Source organism: Sminthopsis crassicaudata, chromosome 2, assembly GCF_048593235.1.
Source record: "Sminthopsis crassicaudata isolate SCR6 chromosome 2, ASM4859323v1, whole genome shotgun sequence".
In the NCBI taxonomy this organism is placed as follows: Eukaryota; Metazoa; Chordata; class Mammalia; order Dasyuromorphia; family Dasyuridae; genus Sminthopsis; species Sminthopsis crassicaudata.
In genome coordinates, this window is record NC_133618.1 from 58,606,605 (window position 1) to 58,628,795 (window position 22,191).

General features: G+C 44.1%; 1 protein-coding gene across 1 annotated transcript in view; it reads left to right on the forward strand.

The window, feature by feature from the left end:
- Positions 1-22,191, forward strand: part of SLC12A4 (solute carrier family 12 member 4) — a 54,727-nt gene that overhangs the window by 12,242 nt on the left and 20,294 nt on the right. Inside the window, exons 2-5 of the mRNA XM_074286385.1 lie at positions 10,084-10,178; positions 13,151-13,282; positions 21,137-21,283; positions 21,642-21,696. Coding sequence (XP_074142486.1) covers positions 10,084-10,178; positions 13,151-13,282; positions 21,137-21,283; positions 21,642-21,696 — 429 coding nt within the window. The remainder of the gene's footprint in view (positions 1-10,083; positions 10,179-13,150; positions 13,283-21,136; positions 21,284-21,641; positions 21,697-22,191) is intronic.

Sequence of the window (22,191 nt, forward strand, 5' to 3'; positions counted from 1 at the left end):
TGCTTTTCTTAACTCAGACTACTGGGCATTCCCCCTTCACCCCCACCTCCTGGCTTTTCAAGTCCTTGATAAAATCCCAGCTTCTCAGAAAAGCTTTCTGTATTCCTTCTATGGTGGTGAATCCTTTCTCCTATCTGTAAGCTTGTTTACACATACTTGTTTGCAGATGCTCACCCCACTAGACTGTGAACTCCCTTAGAGGAGGGACTTCTTTGTCCTTCTTGAATCCTCAATGCTTAAGTACAGGCCTTGGAACAGAGTAAAGAGTTGGCTTGACCTCTTGGTGTCAGCGGCTGCTGATTTAAGTTGCCTGAGAGTTTACCAATGGAAAGTCAAGTCAACAAGTGTTTATTAAGCTCAGTGAATTTGGGATCAGAAAAGTTGGGACTGAAACTATCTGTGTGATAATGAAAAGTACTTTCCCCTCTTGAGCCTTGATTTCTTCAGCTACAAAATGGTCACATTGGACTGGGTGAACTGTCAGATCCTTTTCAGCCCTAAATTTTATGAACCTATCAGTAAATCTATCAACAGATATGGATTAAACCCTTGCTTATTCTGTGCCAGGCATTGTACTTAAGCGCAGAGGGAGCTTTTATTATTTTTTAATTAACAAGAAAATAATTTTCTTTCCCACTAGATCCCCACCATTGGGGGAAGTAGTAAGATCCTTTTTTTTTTTTTTTTTTTCTTTTAACAATTATATATAATCAAGCAAAACAAATCCTCACATTGGCTGGTTTCTTTTTTCTTTCTTTTTCTTTTTCGTGAGGCAGGATTATACAGCTAATAAGTGTCAAGCATCTGAGGCTAGATTTGAATTCAAGTCCTGATTTTAAGGTGCTATATCCACTGTGCCAAAAAGCTGCTTCTGTGTTGGCCATTTCTAAAAATAACATCTGATCCCACCTCTTGAGTCCATCACCTCTCCTTCATTCAGCATCAACTCTAGAACCAGATGGTCATTATGTTAATAAGGAGGTTTAAGGCGTTGGAAGATGTATAGTTTTATTTTGTTGTTAATATAAATTGTCCTTTTGGTTCCATTTCTTTCCCTCTGCCTCAATTCATTTGAGTCTTCCTGGTTTTCTCTGAAACCATCCCCTCTCCTACTTCTTACAGCACAACAATATTCAGTTACATTCATCTTCCATAATTTGTTCTCTGCTGGGAGATATTGACGCCAACTTTGGACCAGAAGATTTGACCTTGATTAGATTCCAATTCTTGGTTGGCCACTCACTACATGTGACTGCTGACCAAGTCTATTCCCTTCTCTGTGTGTGTGTGTGTGTGTGTATGTGTACGTGTGTGTATGATCAAATCTATTTCCTTCTTTGTGTGTGTGACATTGATCAAGTCTATTTCCTTCTCTCTCTGTGTATGACATTATTTCCTCCCCCCCACACATTGATCAAGTCTATTCCCTTCTGTGTGTATGTGACATTGATCAAGTCTATTTTCTTCTTTCTCTCTCTCTCTGTATGACATTGATCATTTCCTTCTCTCCCTGCCCCTGACATTGATCAAGTCTATTTCATTCTCTGTGTGTGTAAGACATTGATCAAGTCTATTCCCTTCTCTCTCTCCCTCCCTCCTCTCTTCCTCTCTTCCTCTTTCTCTCTTTCTCTCTTCCTCTTATTCTGTCTCCTCTATCTCTTCCTCTCTTTCTCTCACTCTCTTCCTCTTACTCTGTCTCTCTCTTTTCCCCTCTTTCTTCCTCTCTTTCTCTTTCCCCTCTTTCTTCCTCTTTTTCTCTCTCTGTCCTCTCTTTCTCTCTCTTTCCCTCTTGCTCTGTCATTCTCTCTCTATTTCTGTCTGTCTGTCTCTCCTCCCCTCCTTTTTCCTTCTCCCCCCTCTTCATTTTTTCTATAAAATGGATGCCTTGGCCTAAATGACCTCTAAAGCCCCTTCCATCTTTAAAATCCTCAGATACCATAACCAAGATTCTCTTCCATGCTCTTCTTTGTAAATTGGTTTCCTGACTATTCTCTTGGGGCTACAAAAGAGGAAGGATCTTAAGGCCACTCCTACCCCAGGGCTTCAAGTTCTGGTTAGCTGACCTTGGGAGGCTGGAATGCCTCTGTGCTGTTGCCATAGTAGCCAGCTGGGAGGCCCCCACTTCCCACCTCGGGGGGCTGCTTCCACAGGGGCTATCCCAGAATACCTCTGGATGTTCCAGGCTCTTACCATAGAGGGAGCTTGAGGGGTTCCTCTCTGCCCACTCCTAGGGGACATGTTGGGATGGGTGGAGGAGGAGCGGGCAGCATCCGTGACCACTATGGACACCCTTACTGATGGCTCCTTCTGCGACCTTATCTGCCTGGAAGGTGGAATGGCTGAGCTGCTCCGGCAGGAGTTTGAGCTCATCAGGCCCAGGACCCTGGGTAGGTTGCCATGAGGGAGTGCTCACCATACCCCTTGCCTCAGTTTCTCACTCAGTGCCATCTGGGCAAAGACTACTGGTTCTGGATCCCTGTTTTAATCCACTTGTTAATTACTATGAAAACTTGGGCAAACCAGCCTCCTGGGTCCTCGTTTTCCTCATCTGTAGAGCAAAGGACTTAGATTAACTGATCTCTGAGGTCCCTTCGAAACTAATGATTTCTATGCCTTACCTCCACCTGAGACTCAAATCTCATTTCTTTCAAGGGTCTGATCAAAAACTCCCTTCTACAGGATGTCTTTCCTCGTTCCCCTCTTCCAGAGGCGAATATCTTCTCTTCCAAATCAGATACATACACTGAGACAAGTATGTGTGTACATGTGCACGTATATATTTATATATACACATATTTACTATATGTACTCATGTTGTTCTACATATACATGCATATATATGACTCACCTATATTTGTGTGTATTTTATTACTTATATGTATGCAGTACACACATGTATAAATAAGTCTGCATGTATGTACCGTAACATAGACTGTGTTATGTCGATGCATATATGCGTACACACATGTATGTATGTAGATATTGTCTTCTTGGCCTAGACTGTAAGTTGCTTGGGAGCAGGATTGATTTTTACTTTGTCTTTGTAAAGTTCTTTCTGATTATTATGACATAGATATACATTTAAGTCTGACTCTGCCTGTGGATATGAGAATAAGAATTTTCATTCTACCAAATGAAAAAAATGGCAGGTGCTGGCCTGGCCGTGGATTATTTTCTGAGAACCAGAGCAATTAAAATTCAGAGAGGTTTTATCCTAGAGAGATGGTCCAACGGTTCACAAAAGGTTAGGCACAAAAACTTAGAAATCCAGAAAACTGGATTGCTTGAGATCTTGGTCAAGGAAAAAAAAAGTGGGGCAACTTAGAAAATCAGGGCGCCTTGAAATATTGGAGCAGTTTTTTTCTTTTTGGATTGAGCTCAAATGAGATGATGATTGTAAAGTGCTTAGCACAGTGTCTGGTTCTTAGTAATGGTATATAAATGTTCACTGCTACTAGTATTATTTCCAAGTTTATCATCATTGTTAATTATTATATTTGTAAAGTTCTTAGCACGGTGCCTGGCATATAGTAAATTATATAAATATTAGCTTCCCTTATCAATAGTATAGTAATTCCTGGCACATAGTCAGTTATATAAATATTAGCTGTAATTATTAGCCTCAGTAACAATAGCAGTAGTAGCATTAGTGGTGGTGGAGTGGGCTCTGGTAAGCAGGATGCTGGGAAGCTTGGGTCCTACTACATGGTTCTGTTCCTTGTTTTTCTCAAAGTTTGGCCAATGGTTGGGAGTGGACATCTCCCTAGAGAGACTAGCCAGTGGGTAAGGAGTAACATCTGCTCTGCAGTCTTACTTTTCCATATAAAATACTCATTCTGAAATAATCCCTTAGATTAACTAGCCCTCTAATGCCGCTTGGTCTCATCCTACTTTATACAACAATAAAGCCTTTTCCTTTGAGAAACAAGGCCTGTGTCCAGGTAATTCCTATCTCTGGAATCTGCTCTCCCATTGCAACAGTAATAGTATAATGGGGATAATAGTAATAGTAGTAGCAGAAGATGATGATTTAGAAAAGTTCTTTGCACAGTGCCTGGCCTATAGTAAATGCTGTATAAATGTTAGCTGCTATTATTATTGTTGTTATGTTTGTAAAGTGCTTGGCCCAATGCCTTGCACATAGAAGTGACTACGTAAGTGATAGCTGTGATAGTAATTGTTCTTCATGATTTCACTGGTAGCAGGGACCCCCAGGGAGGAAGCCTCCTCAATCCCTGTGCAGCTCTGTGCCTTCTCTGCAGTTTGTGCTCTGGGGCCTTGATAGTTTAAGTGGCAAGCCCAAGGAGGCAGAGCTTGAATCCAGGTCTTGCTGTCTTGCAGGCTGTAGCTATGTCCCCTCTCATTGGTCTCTGTGTCTTGTCATTATTATCTGCATCCTAGCCAGACCCAGTTTGGCCCAGCCTGTCCAGGCCCTGCTGGAGAGGCCACAGATTTCTTATGTCTGTGAAATTTTGGTTTTCCTCAGGATCTTCAGGGTCAGGGTGTGACCGGCCCTTGGGACACGGGCGTCCTCTGCCCTGGGAACATCAGGGAAGAAGAGAAAGGGAAGTGCCAGTCTGCCCAATGTGGAATGTGGATTCCACTCCTACAGCCAGAACTGTGGAGCGGAGGGGAGGAACTTCTGGGAGATAAGGCCAGAGGGAGTGAGCCTCGAAGGCACTGGATCCGCCCCAAAGCCCCAGGGAGGTGGTGAGGCAAAGGCAGGAAGCCAGGTCTTGGACTGAAGACTCACTGTTACCTCCACCAATCCCTTTTCCTCTTCAGATTCCTTTCTTATAAAACGGAAAAGCAGGACTCAAGAAGGCAGCTGGACAGCACAGGAGATGGAATGGTAGAATTGGATTGGAATACTGAATTCAAGTCTCACCTCAGACACTTCCTAACTGGAAGAGTCACTGATGCTCTCTCAGCCTCAGTTGTCTCATCTGTAAAATGGAGATAATGATGGCAGCTTCCTCCCAGGGTTGCTGTGAGGATCTAATGAGATATCTGTCAAGAGATTTATAGACTTTAAAATACTATATAAATGCTAGCCATTATTATTATTACTGTCATCATCATTATTATTACTACCCATCTAGGAAGCAATATGGTCTTGTGGGAAGAGCTATAGCTAGAATACAAGCAACGGGGCTTCATGTAACCCCAATGAGCCTTGCTTTGTTTTTCTGTTAAATCCAGGGATTACCCTAAATTTTCCCTGCAATGCACAGTCACAGCCAGCCTGCCTTTGTTGAGTGCTTGGGGCAGGGGGGGGCAGTCTCCAGGAGTGAGAGGTCTGGGGCCAGGAGGTCATTTCTCATTAATGGTCTGCCTTGCTGACCCCAGGGTTGGTATCAGTCTCACGATGGCCCCCAGTCTTCAGGGCATTGATGTTTTTCATTGTCCCCTGCCCTTAGATTGGAAGCTCCTTGAGGGCAGGAGCTGTCTGTAGTGTTGTTGTTGGGTTTTTTTTTTGTTTTTGTTTTTGTTTTTGTATAATACCTGGAACATAGTAGGTGCTTGCTTAATAAGTGTTGATTGATTGACTGAAAGGCCTGGAAGTGTAGTGGGAAGAAACTTGGAATTCTCATCCTGGTTCCACCATTTCCTAGGGTATGGCACTTTACTAATCTGAGCCTCAGTTTTCTCATCTGTGAAATGAAGATAATATTTGCCTCCCTACCCCCAGATTTAGCATTGTGAATCCCCAAATGCTGTAGAAATTTGAGCTGTTTTTGATTGTTCTGCATTCAGTGTTAGAGAGGTTGTTTTATTAGTATTCTTTGAGATTGAGACCTAGACAACCCACTCCCAGAGTGTCCTGTAATTCGGTTTATATTCCTTCTCCTTCCTAGCCCACCTCCCAGTTCTGTCACTCACCCTGGTGGTCTGCTTCTAGCTTTTGTCTGTGATCCAGTCTTGGAGCCGGAATTTTATTGCTTCATTTTATAAGTAAGAAAACAGGCACCTGATTGGGAAGCTCCATCAAAAAGCTCATCGAATCCTCTCTTGCTAAATGAGGGAAAGTGAGGCAGGGAGACGGGCCCTTGACTGAAAGGATTTGATCTTCATACTCGTGACTTTTCTATTCTATCTTGATGTCACAGTCCTGTCTGATATCTGGCCTGAACTGCTCACAGACCCCTAAACTGGTCTGTTGTAGACCACCACTGGATTGGAAGGGTAGGAAACGGCCTGGGGAGATCATGGCTCTCTCTGTGGCTTTAGTATATCAGGTCAGCAAAGGAGGGACAAATGGAAAGAGAAAAGGGGCGTGTGGAAGGAGCCGTGGATAATTAGTGACTGTTCCCAACACTGACTGGTTGCGACAGACCCAGGCAACTGCTGCTCCCAAGTCAAGGTCACTGTTCAGAACCAGCAGTGGCCAGTCAGTAACGGAGCTGATCTGCGGGCGGGTGGCTGTGGAGTCGGGCACAAGGGGCAGGCTGGCCTTCCTGGAGCAGACCTTGCACCCCGGCTCAGGCTTAGAATGGCGTAAAGGGGAGTTGGACCTGGACCAAAAGACCCAGAAAAGCCCTGATTTCTGCGTTTCTGTATCTTCAAATTAGGAATGGTAATAATACTCCAGAGTCTTTATCTTGGACAGTTGGCCACCCTGGAGAGACCAAAAGTCTGTTTAGAATTTGGAAAGAAGTTTGGATATTATCTAGTTCAGCCTGCTCCACCCCTGTTTTACAGGTGGGGAAACTGAGGCTCAGAGATGGTAAATGATTTGCCTCACATGAGCTATGCAGGCAACAAAATAGCAGCTGAGATTTGAACTCAGGTACTCTGCCTCAGACTACCAGGATGTCATTCATTCAACAAGCATTTATTAAGTGTTTACTGTGTACCACAGCGCTTGCTGATACAAAGACTTAAGATTTTCATCGTAATGGCCTTGCCCCACAAAGAACTTGTATTGCAGTTGGATGGAAAATAACAAAGAAAAATAAATTTTAAATATAGTATAATAATAATAATTTATGTAGTGTTTTACTATGTGCCAGGTACAATGCTAAATGCTTTACAACTATTATCTCATTTAATCCTCATATCAGCCCTGGGAGGCAGGGGCTATTGTTATTCCCATTTTAGAGATAAAGAAACTAAGATATAGGTTCAGTGATTTGCTCAGAGTCACCCAGCTAATAAATGTCTGAGTCTGGACTCAGGTCTTCATTCTTAGTGCTCTATTGATCACACAACTTAGTTGTCCCAAGAATACAGCCATTCCTGGGAGAGGAGGCATTAATATCAAGGACAGAGACAGCATTTGCTTTCTGAAGGATTGTGTTGAATTAATTGTTTACCTTGATCTGCCATGAATAGGAACTCTTATTTAACCATTAATTAAGTGCCTACTGTTCCCTCCCCTCCCTAGCAAAGTTAGCACAGCCTCCCTTTTCTTCCCCACCCCCCCCAAAAATGGGGGAGATAATCATCAGTCTTGAGGAGCTTACATTCTATTGTAATCTCCTTAACAAATGCCCCCCTTCCCAGCCTCACCTCGAAAATCTCCATTGAGGTGGCAGCTACCGCCTTCCATGACTGCCCTTCCACTTTGGAATATCAATAATATCAGGAAGTTTTTCTCTTAAATGGAACAAAAATGTACTTCTTTGTAAGTTGGAGGCTTTGCTCTGAATTGTACCCTCAGGTGCCAAGCAGAATTATTAAGTGCTTACTGTCTTCTTCAGGACAGATTTTGATGTACTCGAAGATGAATTATCCAGCATTTATTAAGTGTCTCCTGGGTACTGTGGGGTACCAAAAAAAAAAGGGTAAAACCAGTCCCTTCCCTCAAAGAGCTTACAGTCCAGTGGGAGAGATAGCATGCGGATGTATACAGATCGAGCTGTATGCAGGACAAATGCGAGATTAAGAGAAAGAAAGCCCTGGAATTGAGAGATGGTAGGATTTGAGTTGAGACTTAGAGGAAGCTGGGGAGGTCAGTAATGGGAGGATAGGAGGGACTGGGTGCCAGGCCTGGGGAACAAGCCAGAGAGAATGCCCAGAGCCAACAGGTGGAGTGCTGGGCCTGTGGAATAGCCAAAGGCCGGGGTTACTGGGTCAAGGAGCCCTACTTCTCTGGGAAGGAAGGTGTAAACAGATGTCAGGTAGAGGGTGCTGAGGGATGAAGGGCTTTGGATGCCAGATAGAGCCCTTTGTGTTTGGTCCTATCATCAGTGGGGAGCCAGTGGAGTGTGTTGAGTAGGGGATGATTGGGAAAATCACTTTAGGGGCTGCATGGAGGATGCACGTTGTTTAGGGCAGAGGGGGTGGAAGTTTCTGCTGTAGATGACCGACCAGTCAGGAGTTGAGATGATGCAGAAAGTAGAATTTCTCATTCCTTCCCATAAGCACTGTACTGCATGCAGGCCAGGGGAGGGGGTGGGGAAAAGGGAGGGAAAATTGGAACATAAGGTTTTGCAAGGATTAATGTTGAAGAATTATCCATGCATGTGTTTTGAAAAATAAAAAGATTAATAAAGAAAAAAAAAGACAAGGCTTAAGTGGGAGGGTCTGGGGGCCATGGAAGGGGTCACGGAGCTAGCCGGACTGCCCAGCACATTTTTTGTGACTTCTTGCAAATTCTGGTACCTGGGTGTAGGAGCATAGACTCTGGAGCTGGGGAAGGCCTTGAGGACTGTCCAACCCAGCCCATCCCTCCTCCTTTACAGAGGAGGCCACTAAGGCTGGGAGGGCCTGTCTGAGGTCACACTGGTAATGGGCAGCAGAACTAGGATTCAAGTCCAGCTCCTCCGCCTCCCACGCCAGGGCCCTCTCTCCTGTGCTGCAGATGGCCTTGACATGACATTGAGGACATTTGCAGGACGGCCAGAGGGTCTAACATTAGCACTCTGCTAATTTAGTGTGAGAGTGCATCTTCGAGACAGCTGTTTCCCAGCAGCCGCGTGGCCATCCCTAAGAATGGTTTTAGAGGGGGCTAAATGGATTCTAAAAACGTTCTCTTTGCCAAGTCCTATCCTGTTTTAGAGGCAACTGGTAGCCCACGGGAGAGTGCTGGACCTGGAATGAGGAAGGCTTGAGTTCAAAACTGCCCTCAGATTTATACTTTATAGGAGTAGCTTACATGTATATATATAAAATATAATGTTACATATTATATATAATGTGTATGTTTATACACATAAACTTTATGTAAGCTATATATATATATAACATAAATATATATTATATATAATTTACATATATACAAGTAGCTAGTTTATAGGAGTAGCTTACATCATATAACATGTAACATATATTATATAAAATATGTATATTTATATATTTAAACTTTGTATAAACTATACATACAATATAAATATATATTATATGTAATTTACATCTATATAAGTAGCCAGTTTATAGGAGTAGCTTATATAATATAATATGTAACATATATTATATATAATATGTATATTTATATATTTAAACTTTATGTAAACTATATATATAATATATATTATATGTAATTTACATATATACAAGTAGCCAGTTTATAGGAGTAGCTTATATAATATAATATGTAACATATATTATATATAATATGTATATTTATATATTTAAACTTTGTATAAACTATATAAAATATAAATATATATTGTATGTAATTTACATATATATATATATATACAAGTAGCTAGTTTATAGGAGTAGCTTACATAATATAATATGTATATATATATATATATATAAACTTTGTATAAACTATAATATAAATATATATTACATATAATTTATGTATATATAAGTAGCTAGTTTACAAGGAGTAGCTGGGTTTCCTCAAAAGTAAAATGGAAAAATAAAAAAAAAAAAAGTAAAATGGAGATAATAGTGATAACCCTGGCTCCCAGGGTTGTTATAAGGATCTCTTGTAAAGGTACTTACCACACTCTCTGTGCTTTATTACTGCTTATTTCTTTCCTTTACCTTCTTTCCTAGGGAAATAGATTCTCTTGGTGTCCCTGCCTTGATGCTCCACAGCTAGTAGCTTCCAGTGGGGGCAGAGTGGCTCTCCGGGTGCCCATCGAGGGGGCAGCCAACTAAAACAGCCTCTCTTTCTCTCCGCAGGTCACGGCAATCACAAAGAGAGCAGCCCTTTCCTTAGCTGCTCCGAAGCCAGTAAAGGAAGCGATTACTATGATAGGAACTTGGCCCTCTTTGAGGTAAAATGTTGCTTTTTCTCCTCCTTTATTATCTAAACCCCTAAGGACTTGGACCTTTTGCTAAGCCAGAGAGAGGGAAGAGGGTTCAAGGATGGAGGAATATCCTCGCCCCTTCTCTCAGCTTCAGATCTTGGATTAATTCCTCAGTCATTCATTCATTTGTGCAGCTATCCCTGGAATACAGAGATGAGGAAAGTAGAGGTCCTGCCCCTTTAGTAGGGATGATAGATGGGTCAGTTCTATGAGAAGGAGGCAGATCTTTGGACAAGATATGGGCTCGAGGTGGTCTGGTCCATGAAAAAGGCTGCCCGGAGACCTGGGAAAGGCATAACCAGCTCTGGGGACAGGAGACCTGCAGCAGGACCCACTGCAGGCAAGGCGGTGGGTGTCTTTATTTCATTATGAGCTGAGGGATGGTGGAATTCCTTCCTCTCCCTGTTTCTACTGAAGATGGGCCCTTGTTGAGACTTACAGTCACAAGTGGGGGAATGAGATTGGGCTCGGTAATGCTGAAAAGTCTTATTACTACTGTAATTATTATTAACAAGACCAACAGTGACTATCATGGTAATGATTAAAATTGGGATAAGGATGAGCTCGGACCAGACGGCTCCGCCAGCTGCCCTTCCTCTCCGCTTTGCCCGCTGTACCACCCTAGGTTGGAGCATCTGGGGGAGTCACTCCTTCCACCCTCACAGGGCCTGCAGGCTAAACCCAGGCCCATTGTCAAGTCAGCACCTCCCATGCTGTTGGAAGGTCCAGAAGGACACGTTGGGTGGGTAAGTGACAGGAAGGAGGAGGGAGGGAGCAGGGAAATCATTAGGGGAGACTTTTCTGCTTCTTTCTATGAAAGAGTTGGGGTACATTCAGTGGACCCCCCACCTTTGCCCTTAGTCCCACTCTTGGGCCTAGCTCTGCTGTTGGATTGGTATGGAACCAGACTGTGTTCAGAGACCGTGTCATTTATAATCCTCTCTCTTCAGCACCATGTTCACACATCAAGCACTTAATAAATGACCAAGATGATCAGTTGAGATTCAGAAGCTAAGAATGACCTCATCTGTTTCATGGCTGCTTTAGCAAGTCCTGAATTATGAATTAGTCCATGGGGGCTTTTGAAAGCTAATCATAAATGAGGTGGGGGTTCAAAATATTATCAGGTGCTTGGGGGGAAGAGCCACAGCAGGGAGAAAATAGTGAGATTAGGGGGAAAATGGGGGGCAGCAGCCTCTGGGGAGGGAGCAAGGAAAGGAGTGAGGGCAGGACTGGGGAGGACAGCAGCGGGCCGGGAAGGGCCAGCAAAAGGGAGACCCAGCCCTGGTAGGCCTCTAGCTGGGCAGCCTGTACCAACCTGCCCCAGCATCCCTTGGGGGACTGTGGTTTTCACAGCCACTCATTGTACAAATGGATTGGAAACAATTACAGTGCCCTGGTCTGGGGCCGAGGTCCTTCTGCGGGTCTCTGAGGCAGGGGAGAAGGAGTGTGGCTCCCCCAGATGCTGCAGCCCAGAGTGGTACAGCGGGCAAAGCGGAGGGGAAGGGCAGCCGGCAGAGGAACTGGAAACGGAGCCATTTGGTCCGAGGTCAGCATCTTTATCCCAATTTTAATCATTATCATGATAGTCATTGTTATTCTTGTTAATAAAGCTTTCCAGCATTACCAAGCACTTTCCATCTAACAAGCCCATGAGCTGGGGAGTACCAGCTTAGTAGCCCCATTAGTGAATTTGGGGTCACAGAAAGCCTGAATTCAAACCCAATTTCTGCTGTTTGTCAGCTGTAATGGTCCAGTCGTCTCTAAGTTATCCTTCCAGACCGCTGTCTCAACTCACTCTCTCAGCCAGACTCTTCTCCAGGCTCAATGTTGCCTCTTTTATTCTCCCAGAGAATGGGCTAGTGAAAACTCAAAGGGGGGGCCTGGGGAAATACTTCAACCAATGAGCTTGCTCCTCTTAAAGGTGCAAACTTCTTTAAACATGTAAACTCCTCCTCAGAAGTCCAAAGGTGTAAACTCCCCCTAAAGGCCTGAACTAAAGGTGTGAATTCTGAGCTAGAGAATTGCTCAGATAACCTGAGTTCTCACCTTGTAATCCTAACAGCCACCTGTACTAGTTTATCTTGATTTAGTCCTTGGGGGCTTGTGAAAGCTAATCATGAGATATGATTTGGGGTTAAAAATATTAGCAGGAACTTGGGGGGGAAAGGCAAGCGGTGAGGAGAAAACAATGAGGAGGGAGGGGGAAGCATGGGGGCCAGCAATGAGGAAGATGGAGGGGCAACTTTGGAGAACATGAAGGGTGCCTATGGGGAGGGGGGAAGGAAGGGAATAGAGAAAGTAAGAGGCAGGATTGGGGAGAAGCAGTGTGATGGGTATGGGAAAAGTAGATGCTTTCTAAGGGCCTGAACTCTGACAAACTTACAATGTGGAAAACTGAGGCTTAAGAGAGAGTTGTGCTTGTTTTATTCCATTAATTAAGAGGGGGTAGGGGAGGAAGAATCAGAGTGGGAAAGAGAAAGGGAGAGAGATGGAGGGAGGGAGGGAAGGAAAAAGAGAAGGGGAGAGGGAGAATCAGAGAGCAGGGAGAAGAGAAGAGAGAGGGAGAAAGGGAGGAGGATGGATAAAGGGAGGGAGAGAGACAGAGAATTACTGCCCTTACCACTCAACAAGTAGGATACCCATATGCTGGAATTTGATTCATGTTTGTAGATTGCTTGACTTAGATTTCAGCAAGTTTAGTCAGAAAAATACCCTCATCAACGACTCCCTTCCCAGGTCTCTCCCTACTCTCCCACCCCCTGTCATGAACTTCTCCTTCCTTCCTCCCTCCTTTCCCTCCTTCTCTCTTCCCTCCTTCCCTCCTTCCCTTCTTCCTTCTCTCCCTTCCTCCCTCTGCCCTGACTTAGGACCTGGTTTTTTTTTAATACCCCAAAGGACATCTGTCCTGTTCACATTTTCCTTGGCTCTATCTGTAGGAGGAACTTGATGTCCGCCCAAAGGTCTCATCTCTCCTCGGGAAGCTGGTCAGTTATACCAACCTCACCCAGGGGGCCAAAGAACACGAAGAGGCTGAGAATGTGGAGGGGTCTCGGAGAAAAGTTTCAAAAGTGAGTAGGCCGACCTGCTTGGCCACCCCCATCTGTGCCAGAAACGGCCAGCCACTCCCAGGGGTCCGAGCCAGACCTTGTGGCCCGGCTGAGTTGCTCGGGTCCCAGTGGCAGGCCCAGCTCGGTGGTGCTGGGGCTATTGGTCACTGGCCAGCAGCCTGGTTTGTTGCTTTATTTGGAAGGTGCTGGGTTAGAATCAAGGCATTGGGTTCTCCAACTCAGGAAAAGCCACTCTGGGGGACACAGCAGCCCCCCCATTCTGCTGCTTTGGAGGTGCTCCTAAGTGTGGTTTTCTGGACGGCCACTCTCTGCGTTTGCCAGATGAATCTGCCTGGGGAAATGAAAACAAAGGGAAAAACTTTGAGAGAAAAAAAGAAATAGAAGAAAAAGGAAAAAAAAAAGTGAACATAGCATGTGTTGATTTACATTCTTCTCCAGGAAAGGCTTTGGTCTCAATGAGGCTGATAGAATTAGGCTGTAATGACATTGGATTTAGACATAGCCAGTAGTAAATTATGGGCAGCTGGCCGGTAGAGTGGATAGAATATGGGGACTAGAACCAGAAAGATCTGACTTCAAACCCAGCTTCAGACACTTACTAGCTGTGTGATCTTAAGTTAACCACTCCACCCTGTTTGCCTCAGTTTTCCCAAATTAGCCAGAGAGGGAAATGGCCAACTGCTCCAATGTCTTTGCCAAGAAAACCTCAAAAGGGTTCATAAAGAGTTTGAAATGACTAAAACCCCCTAAAACAGCCGTAGTGGGTTATGCTGAAGGCCACCAAAGATGCTTACACAGCTGGTAGATTCTGCAGAGACTGCAACACCCATCTGGTAGGTCTTCCAGTCCACCAAGGGGCTTAAACCTGAGGCTTCCAAGGGAAGGGAATAGGAACGTAATCACCACTGTTTAACCACTTTGCACTTTTATACTCTGCTTGTTTTTCATTTTACCAAAAATTCACTGGCAAATATTCCAAGGCACAGGACAGAAAACATTAGATTTTTGAATCTCCCCACCACTGGTGTCTGAGAATTCACTGTGGGTGAATAAATGGGGATGAGAATCTCCAAGATCAGTGCAGACAAGGGCCCAGATAGTCATAAAATCATTTCTTCTCCGCCATTTTGGGTGGCAGAAACACGGTCAGTAAATACAGAGTTTCCTTTGATTGGGCCCTCTCAGGGCTCGGATGTCCTGGTTCACCCACCACTCAGGCTTTGCGAGTCCAAAGCACAGAGAGGCAGCTGTTATCATTCTTGGGCTGAGCAAGCCAGTCACAGTGAATCAGCTCGATTCTGGAGGGGCAGATTAACTGTTGTAGGCTGGAGCTCTCTATCTCCTGTTCCCCACACTCCCCTGGAAGATGCGAGGATTCAGGGTGTCCCCCCCAGCCCAGAGCATTTGGTATTCTTGGCTCCCTCCCCCCCACCGTTGCTGCTTCTCAAGCTGACCCCCTGCTCCGGCTGCCAAGAAGAACACTGGGTGGCTTGTTGGCAGGGAAGGGGAGAACTGAGCACTCAGTGTTTCCTTGGGCCTGGCTTATTTAAGAAACCAGGTGAGGAAGGGATATCAGGCCCAGGCAGGGGGTGCCTGGGGCTCCCACCCCTTCTTTTCCCCTAGCTGGTCTTTGCCCAGCATGGAGTCCCCCCCCCCAGCCATTGTGGTACAGACATTCTGGGCAGCTGGGAGGAGCTTCTGGCTGTGAGCTCAGAAAATGGGAGGCTCGATGTCCGGGAGCGGCTTTTAGTGACCTCTTGGGGCAGCCTTGGCATTTAACTCAGTCTGTCTATGTGGGTAAGAGGACTTATAGCAAGGATATTTCTATGGGGGAGAGGAGGAGCCGGTCTTTCAACAAAGGGTGTCTCCCTTTGCTCTTCTTGGGGCCTAGTTGGGCTTAGTCCCTCTCTGCACTGGTTTCTGCACATAGTAGGTACTCATTCTGTGCTTTTTGAACATAAAAGATACTCTCCTTTTTACCTATACTGCTATGTGCTTTTTGCACATAGTAAGTACTCAGTGCTTTTTGCATATAGTAGGTATTCTACTTTTTGCACATAGTAGGCACTCAGTGCTTTTAGCATATATTAAGTACTCAGTGCTTTTTACACATAGTAGGTGCTGTTATTTTTACACATATTAGGTACTCTACTTTTTGCACATAGTAAGTACTCAGTGTTTTTTGCATATATTAAGTACTCTGTGCTTTTTACACATAGTAGGTACTCAGTTATTTTTGCACATATTAGGTATTCTACTTTTTGCACATAGTAAGTACTCAGTGCTTTTTGCATATATTAGGTATTCTACTTTTTGCACATAGTAGACACTCAGTGCTTTTAGCATATATTAAGTACTCAGTGCTTTTTTCACATAGCAGGTACTCAGTGCTTTTGCACATAGTAGCCACTCAGTGCTTTTTATACATGGTAGTTAGTATTTCTTGCATATCATTTCTTGCAATCAGTAATCAGTGCTTTTTGCATAGTAGGTACTCAGTATTTCTTGCACATAGTACTTGGTACATTTTACACATAGTGTAACTGAAGACACTAGCCCTGCAGGGTGCTATGTCCTGTATTAGAAAGAAAACTGGATTTGGAGTCAGAAATCGTAAGATGACAATTCTGGCTTTGCTGTTTCCTAGCTGTGTGAACCTTGGCAAGTCCCTTTATTTTTATTATTTGAAAAAGAACATCTCAGGAATGCTTTGGGGTTTTTACTCCATAGTCAAATTCCAAATAAGTGCCCCCTTGACCCAGAAAACTCTCCATTACCATGAAAAAGATAATTTAGGCAAAACCAGCCATTATTACAAGTTCCCTCTGGCAGCGGGCAAGCTTCCCCGCCTGGAGATCTCCACTCTAGCTAGAAAAGGGAGGGGTTTCCTTTCCATCAGTGGCCCTCTGGAACCAAGGGTGGTCATTGTATTTCATACAAATTCTGTCACATTCTAATGTTGTTTGAGTGTGTGTTCTAGTTGTCACGGAGAGGTAGTGTGGAGGTGTGGATGGCACTCACCCTTGGAGTCCGGAAGCCTTCCATCAGTGCCTTCTCTGACACTTCCTGCTGCTGTCACCATGGATGAGTCACTTCACCTCCCATTAGGCAGTGCTCTAAGAATAGAAATTATAGGCAGGTTATGTTCTAGGTCCTGCAGGGACTCCTGGGAATGTTCCTACTGAGAGTTCCTGTACCAACAAATCACAAGTTCTTCATAAATTTGTATACTGTTAGCTGTATTGGTCTTCAGAATCTATGTGTGTGTGTGTGTGTGTCTTTGGCTGTGTATGTACCTCTGTATACACATAGAACAACAACTAGAGAATTGGGTTTGGAATCAGGAAATCAGCAATTCTCATCTTCATGAGCACAAATCTAGCCTCAGACATTTACTAGCTATGTGACTCTAGACCAGTCACTTAACTTTGCCTCAGTTTCCTCATCTGTAAAATGAGCTAGAGAAAGAAATGGCAAATGACATCTGTATCTTTACCAAGAAAACTGAGTGGGGTCATGAAGAATCAAATGCAATTTAATCAACTTAATCAGCCTAATAATTTAATCAACTTAACAATATCAAATGTGTGTATCATTTTTTCCCCTGTCTTTTGACATCCTTGGATCATACACCACATATTAAGACTTCTGGGCCAAAGGGTATGAACCTTCCAGTGGCTTTTCTCACACCTCTAAATAGTTTTCCAAAATGGTTGGACTAATTCATAGATCCCCCAGTAGCATATTAGCATATAACCTTCCCTGATCACACATAGCACCGATTACTTTTGTCCTTTATCACATTTGCTGATGTTTTAATTTATAAAAATTATTTTTCTCATAATACATCTCTTACTGGCGATTTGGAACATTTTAATGTGATTTTTAATTGTTTGCAGTTCTCTACTTGAAAACCGTTCCTGCCCTTTGACTCATTATGTGAAAGTAACTCTTGTCCCCTTCTTCTTCATCTTTGGCCAAGTTACATCAGGTCACTGAGTCTTGGTTTCCTGATTTGTCAAAATGTGACTTGGATGAGCTTGATTCTCTGATTCTAAATTCTGCCGTCCTGAATTTGACTCTAAAGCCTTATGCTACAGACAGGCCAGTTTATTTATTTGTCAGATTTGGTAGTTTTGAAGGAGGTAGATGGTCTTATTAAGATAAAATGGTCTGTTTGGAGCAGGGGGTTCTGATTCCATTGACCTCCTGGTGATTTGCTGAACTTATTTTAGGATCTAGGAAATTTTTTCTTCATTGCTTTTTCCCTCACTGCCCTTTATACAGAGGGATCCATGTAGGAAAGAGAGACAGGGTGGGTTTAGAAAAGCACTATATAATAATAATTATAGCTAGCATTTATAAATCACTTTAAGGTTTGTAAAACATCATGTTTAGCCCATTTTGGATTGCTTACTGTCTTGGGGATAAGGATGGAAATGAGGGAGGGAGAAAAACATGAGGTTTTTGCAAAGATGAATGTTGATAAAACTATCTTTGCATGTATTTGGAAAAATAAAATACTATTTTAAAAAGGGATTGCAGGGCAGCTAGGTGGCTCAGTGGATAGAGCACCAGCCCTGAAGTCAGGAGGACCTAAGTCAAATCTAGTATCAGACATTTAACACTTCCTGGGCAAGCCACTTAACCCCAATTGCCTCAGCAAAAAAAAAAAAAAAAAAAAAAAAAAAAAAAAAAAAAAAAGGTAAAAGGGCTTGTGAAACCCTTTACATGTTATCTTGATCCTCACTAGAGTAAATGCTGTTATTATCCCCATTTTGCACATGGGGAAACCAGGCTAGGAGAGGTTACATTCCTTGCCCAAGGGCACAAAGCAGGGAATTGTCTTGGGCAGGGATTAAACTGACTCCAATTCCTGTCTCCATCCTCTGCCCCACCTGGGATTTCTGCACTTCTCCTAGGGCCATCTTTGTGGATCCTAGAACAGCAGAGTGGAAGGGCCTCTAGAACATAGAGTCCTTCCTGTGGGATTCCCATGACACACCCTCCAGCTTTTGTGAGACTCCCCGGGACTTCCCACTTACTGCTCTAAGTCGGTGACGTGGATTTCCTCCCTCCTTCTTTTTGTAATAGAGCTCTGTCCTGCCCCCGTATTGTGCGTCTATGCTCCTGAGTCATTTCTTAGTTCCTTCTCCCACTGTTCCCCCACCCCCTTCATTGCATCATTTCTCCTTTAAGTTCCAAAAGCCCCCAATGGCTCCTTTTTGTGTCTTCTCCGAGGCGTGATCCGTTCTAACTTAGCTTAGCCGGATGTTCCCTTCTCCCTGAACATTATTTATTCACAGTACTTCCAGTTGTGTATTGAGAGTCATAGCCAGAAGAGGTAATCTGGGCCAAATCCCTTATATATTTGTATTCCACACACACACACACTTAATAGTATTTTACTTTTTCCAATTCCACATAAAGATCCTTTTTTTTCTTCCCTTTTATGAGATTTTGAGTTCCAACAAACCTCTTCTTCTATAGGGAAGGAAATCAAAGCATAGAAGTTGGCTGATATGGCCAGGACCAGTCAGGGAGTCAGGGGCGCCCCTGGAATTCAAGCCCACGTCTCTTGACGTTAAACTCAGTCATCTTTGCCCCGCGCCCCAGTCCCTTTTCAGACAAGGATTCCCCGGTGCTCGGTTGGTGTCCGTGGGTGGTGGCTCCTTCCATTACTCAGTGACTTCAGCAACACCAAAGTATCTCTCCTTCCGATGAGATGGCCCATCAGCCCTCCCTCCATGCCCTAGGATTCTCCTCCCGTCCTTCCCTAAGTTGGCCATGGCAGGGACCTGCCCACTGGGATCCCCTTCGCTTTCCCTTGAGTTCCCAGGGATGCTCCTAGAGCCCCTGGAGCTGCCCCCTGTCCCTTGTCCTCAACCTTGCTTCTCTTCCCAGCTCCTTTCTTTCTAGGTATCCTTTGCTCTGGTTCTCCTTTGCAGCTCCTCGTTGGTCATATATAATACAGCCTGCTTCCAGCTACCGTAGACCTCTCCATGGCCCTCAGGCCTTTAGAGGCTGTTCTGTTCCATGAATGATAACCGTGTCACCCCAGCAGGATAATACTGGTCTCCGAGAGAGAGGAACCTTTTTACTAAGGGAGAGGCTTGGGGTAATTTAAAAACTTTAAGCGTCCCAAATTTCTAGCCCATTCCTTTCTTGGAGAACTTGGAGCCCAAATCGTTGTCCAGAGACAGGGAGAGAGAGAAACACAAATATATAGGTGCACCCACACACATTTACGTATTCATACATACATATTATTGTTCAGTTGTTTTCAATCATGTCCATCCCTTGGCAACCCACTTTGGGATTTTCTTGGCAAACTACTGGAGTAGTTCGCCATTTCCTTATCCAGCTTATTTTGTGGATGAGGAAAGTGGGGCAGAAGTGTCCAGGGTCACCCAGTAAGTCTCTGAAGCCAGATTTACATTCAAGAAGATGAATCTTCCTGATTCCAGACCTGCCACATGCATATATACACATGTATGTACACACACGTGTGTGTATGCATGCTAGTACATGCTGTGTCATTTATATGTACATTTTGCATGCACATATGTACAAACTTTTGTATGGTATATATATGCATACATAGGTACATACACAGTGGGCATGTGTGGGTACATACATTATATGTGCACACATACACACAAATGGAAAAAGCTTTCTAGGTTCTCCATACAGCTTGGAGGTTCTTATGAAAGACTCTTTTGGCAATCTGGTGAAGCCTTTGAATCCCTTCTCGGAATAATGTTTTTGAATGTATAAAATGAAATATACAGGATTATAAATAAAACCAATTGCATTGAAAAAGTTCTCAGAATAATTTTTTTAAAAACAAGTTTCTAGACCCCTGATCTAATTTCATTTTTCATTTTTCATCCACTTAGCCATTTATGTGTGGATGGTTAGGACAAACTTTTTAAAAATAGATGATTGCCATCTTTTACTTTTACATCATCTAGATTTCCCTGTGTCTCTCTCCCCCACCTTCCTTCCAGAGAGCCAGCCTTTATAAAGAAAGAAAAAGAAAAAAAATTCATAAAACCAGCCACAAAAGGGTGCAGTATTAGATACAAATTCCATCCCCAAAGACTGTGATTTCTTAATAGATTGGAGAGAAATGTCTCCTTGTGTCTCCTCCTGGCACCAAGCTTATTCTCTGTAATTTTGCCACATTCCATTTTAATTGTTCCATATTTCTTGGTCTTTCTATGAATGCCGTTAGAGTTGTAATATCGTTTCCTTTCCTCCACTACTTCCTTCACTCCACGGCTTCCTGTTAATTCATCATGCTCTTTGTTTCTTAGCACACAAGCCAAACCGTTGAGTCCTCTATACTTAGGATGTTCTGAAGCGAGCAGGGCTTTAAGGTAGTCAACATAGTGTCACCCGCCATTGGGAGCAGCAGGAAGTCCTCACACAGGCCAAGAGCTTGGTCCAGCCTCTTCAAGTTGGACTTGTTCTCGTGCCGGTGGAAGCAGAGGCCGGCTCTCCAGAGAAGGCTGTCCTTGTCATGGTATCGTCCAGGAATCCTGCAGGTCGCTGACCTGTGTAGTGGAAGGGCTCTGTTGGGGGAGCTTATTTTCTGTCCACTTTTCAGAAGAAAGGGGATGTGTAGTTTTGAAAGACTTCTCTTCATCAAGGATGCCTTCAGTGCATATATAGATCATTTCCATAAAAATGGGAAAGTAGCTCTCTGTTGTCCAGAATCCTTGGCTGTCCTGACCATGGTGCTTCCCAAGAGCTTGCCACATATGTTGAAGCTCACAAACAAGGAATACATCACAAGGGCCAAAAATGTGACTTTGGGAGACTCAGACGAAGCGTTTGTTTGCTTCCTAGTCACCCAGCATGGGCACCTTGATGGGCGTGTACCTGCCCTGCATGCAGAACATCTTTGGAGTGATCCTGTTCCTTCGGCTGACCTGGATGGTGGGGACGGCCGGTGTCCTGCAGTCCTTCCTCATCGTCCTCATCTGCTGCTGCTGTGTGAGTATCTGCCCTCCCATCTGACCACAGGCACGCTTTCCATTTCTTTTCCCACCCAAAAGGCAGACATCTGGACTCTGCTGGCCTGGCTGGCTGGAGTGAGACCCTTGGGGAGCAGGGGTGAGGAACTCTGAAGAGTAACAAATGTCAGGAGGGAAATAACTTTCTGATCCCTAGAACTCAGTGCTTCGGTCCTGAGGCCATCCATCACTGTTTGCCCTTCCTTCATTATTGGGGCAGGAGTGTTTGATCAATTAGTTGCTTTATTAAAGAAAAAAAAAAATACTTGTGAAAGCTTTCTTTGACTAACAATGAAGGAATTTTTTGTAACTTGTGCTACAATTTCTTGTCTTTATAGACCCTACTGACAGCAATATCCATGAGTGCCATCGCCACCAATGGAGTAGTTCCAGGTATTTGTTTATAGATGTGATACTTGGTATTCTGGGCCAGAACTTAGAAGAACCAGCTTCCCCATCTCCAGACAGAGGGAGTGGGGACCAGCTGACCTCAGAGTTCCCTCCCAGCTCTGAAATTCCATGAGTCTGGGAATGGGAAGGGATCTCAGAGGTCATCCCGGTACCCACAGATCATTAGAGCCAGAAGGGACTTTTTACCCAATGAGAAAAACTAACTGATTGGGAATCAAAGTGATGTGGCCACCATGAATCACACAACAGGCAATGACACAGCTAGATCGGGAGCCTGGGCTCCTGTTGTTCCTTGTGAACTTGAAAGAGCACTGGATCTAGAGATCTGAATTCAAGACCTGGCTCCATGACATGGGGCAAACCATGTCCCTTCCTCTGGGCCTTAGGGACACCAGATTCATTTCCTGCAGAATAAGAAGGGTGAGTGTCCAGGTTCCTTCCAGGCCCTGGTCTGATGCCCCTTCTTCTGACCCTGGA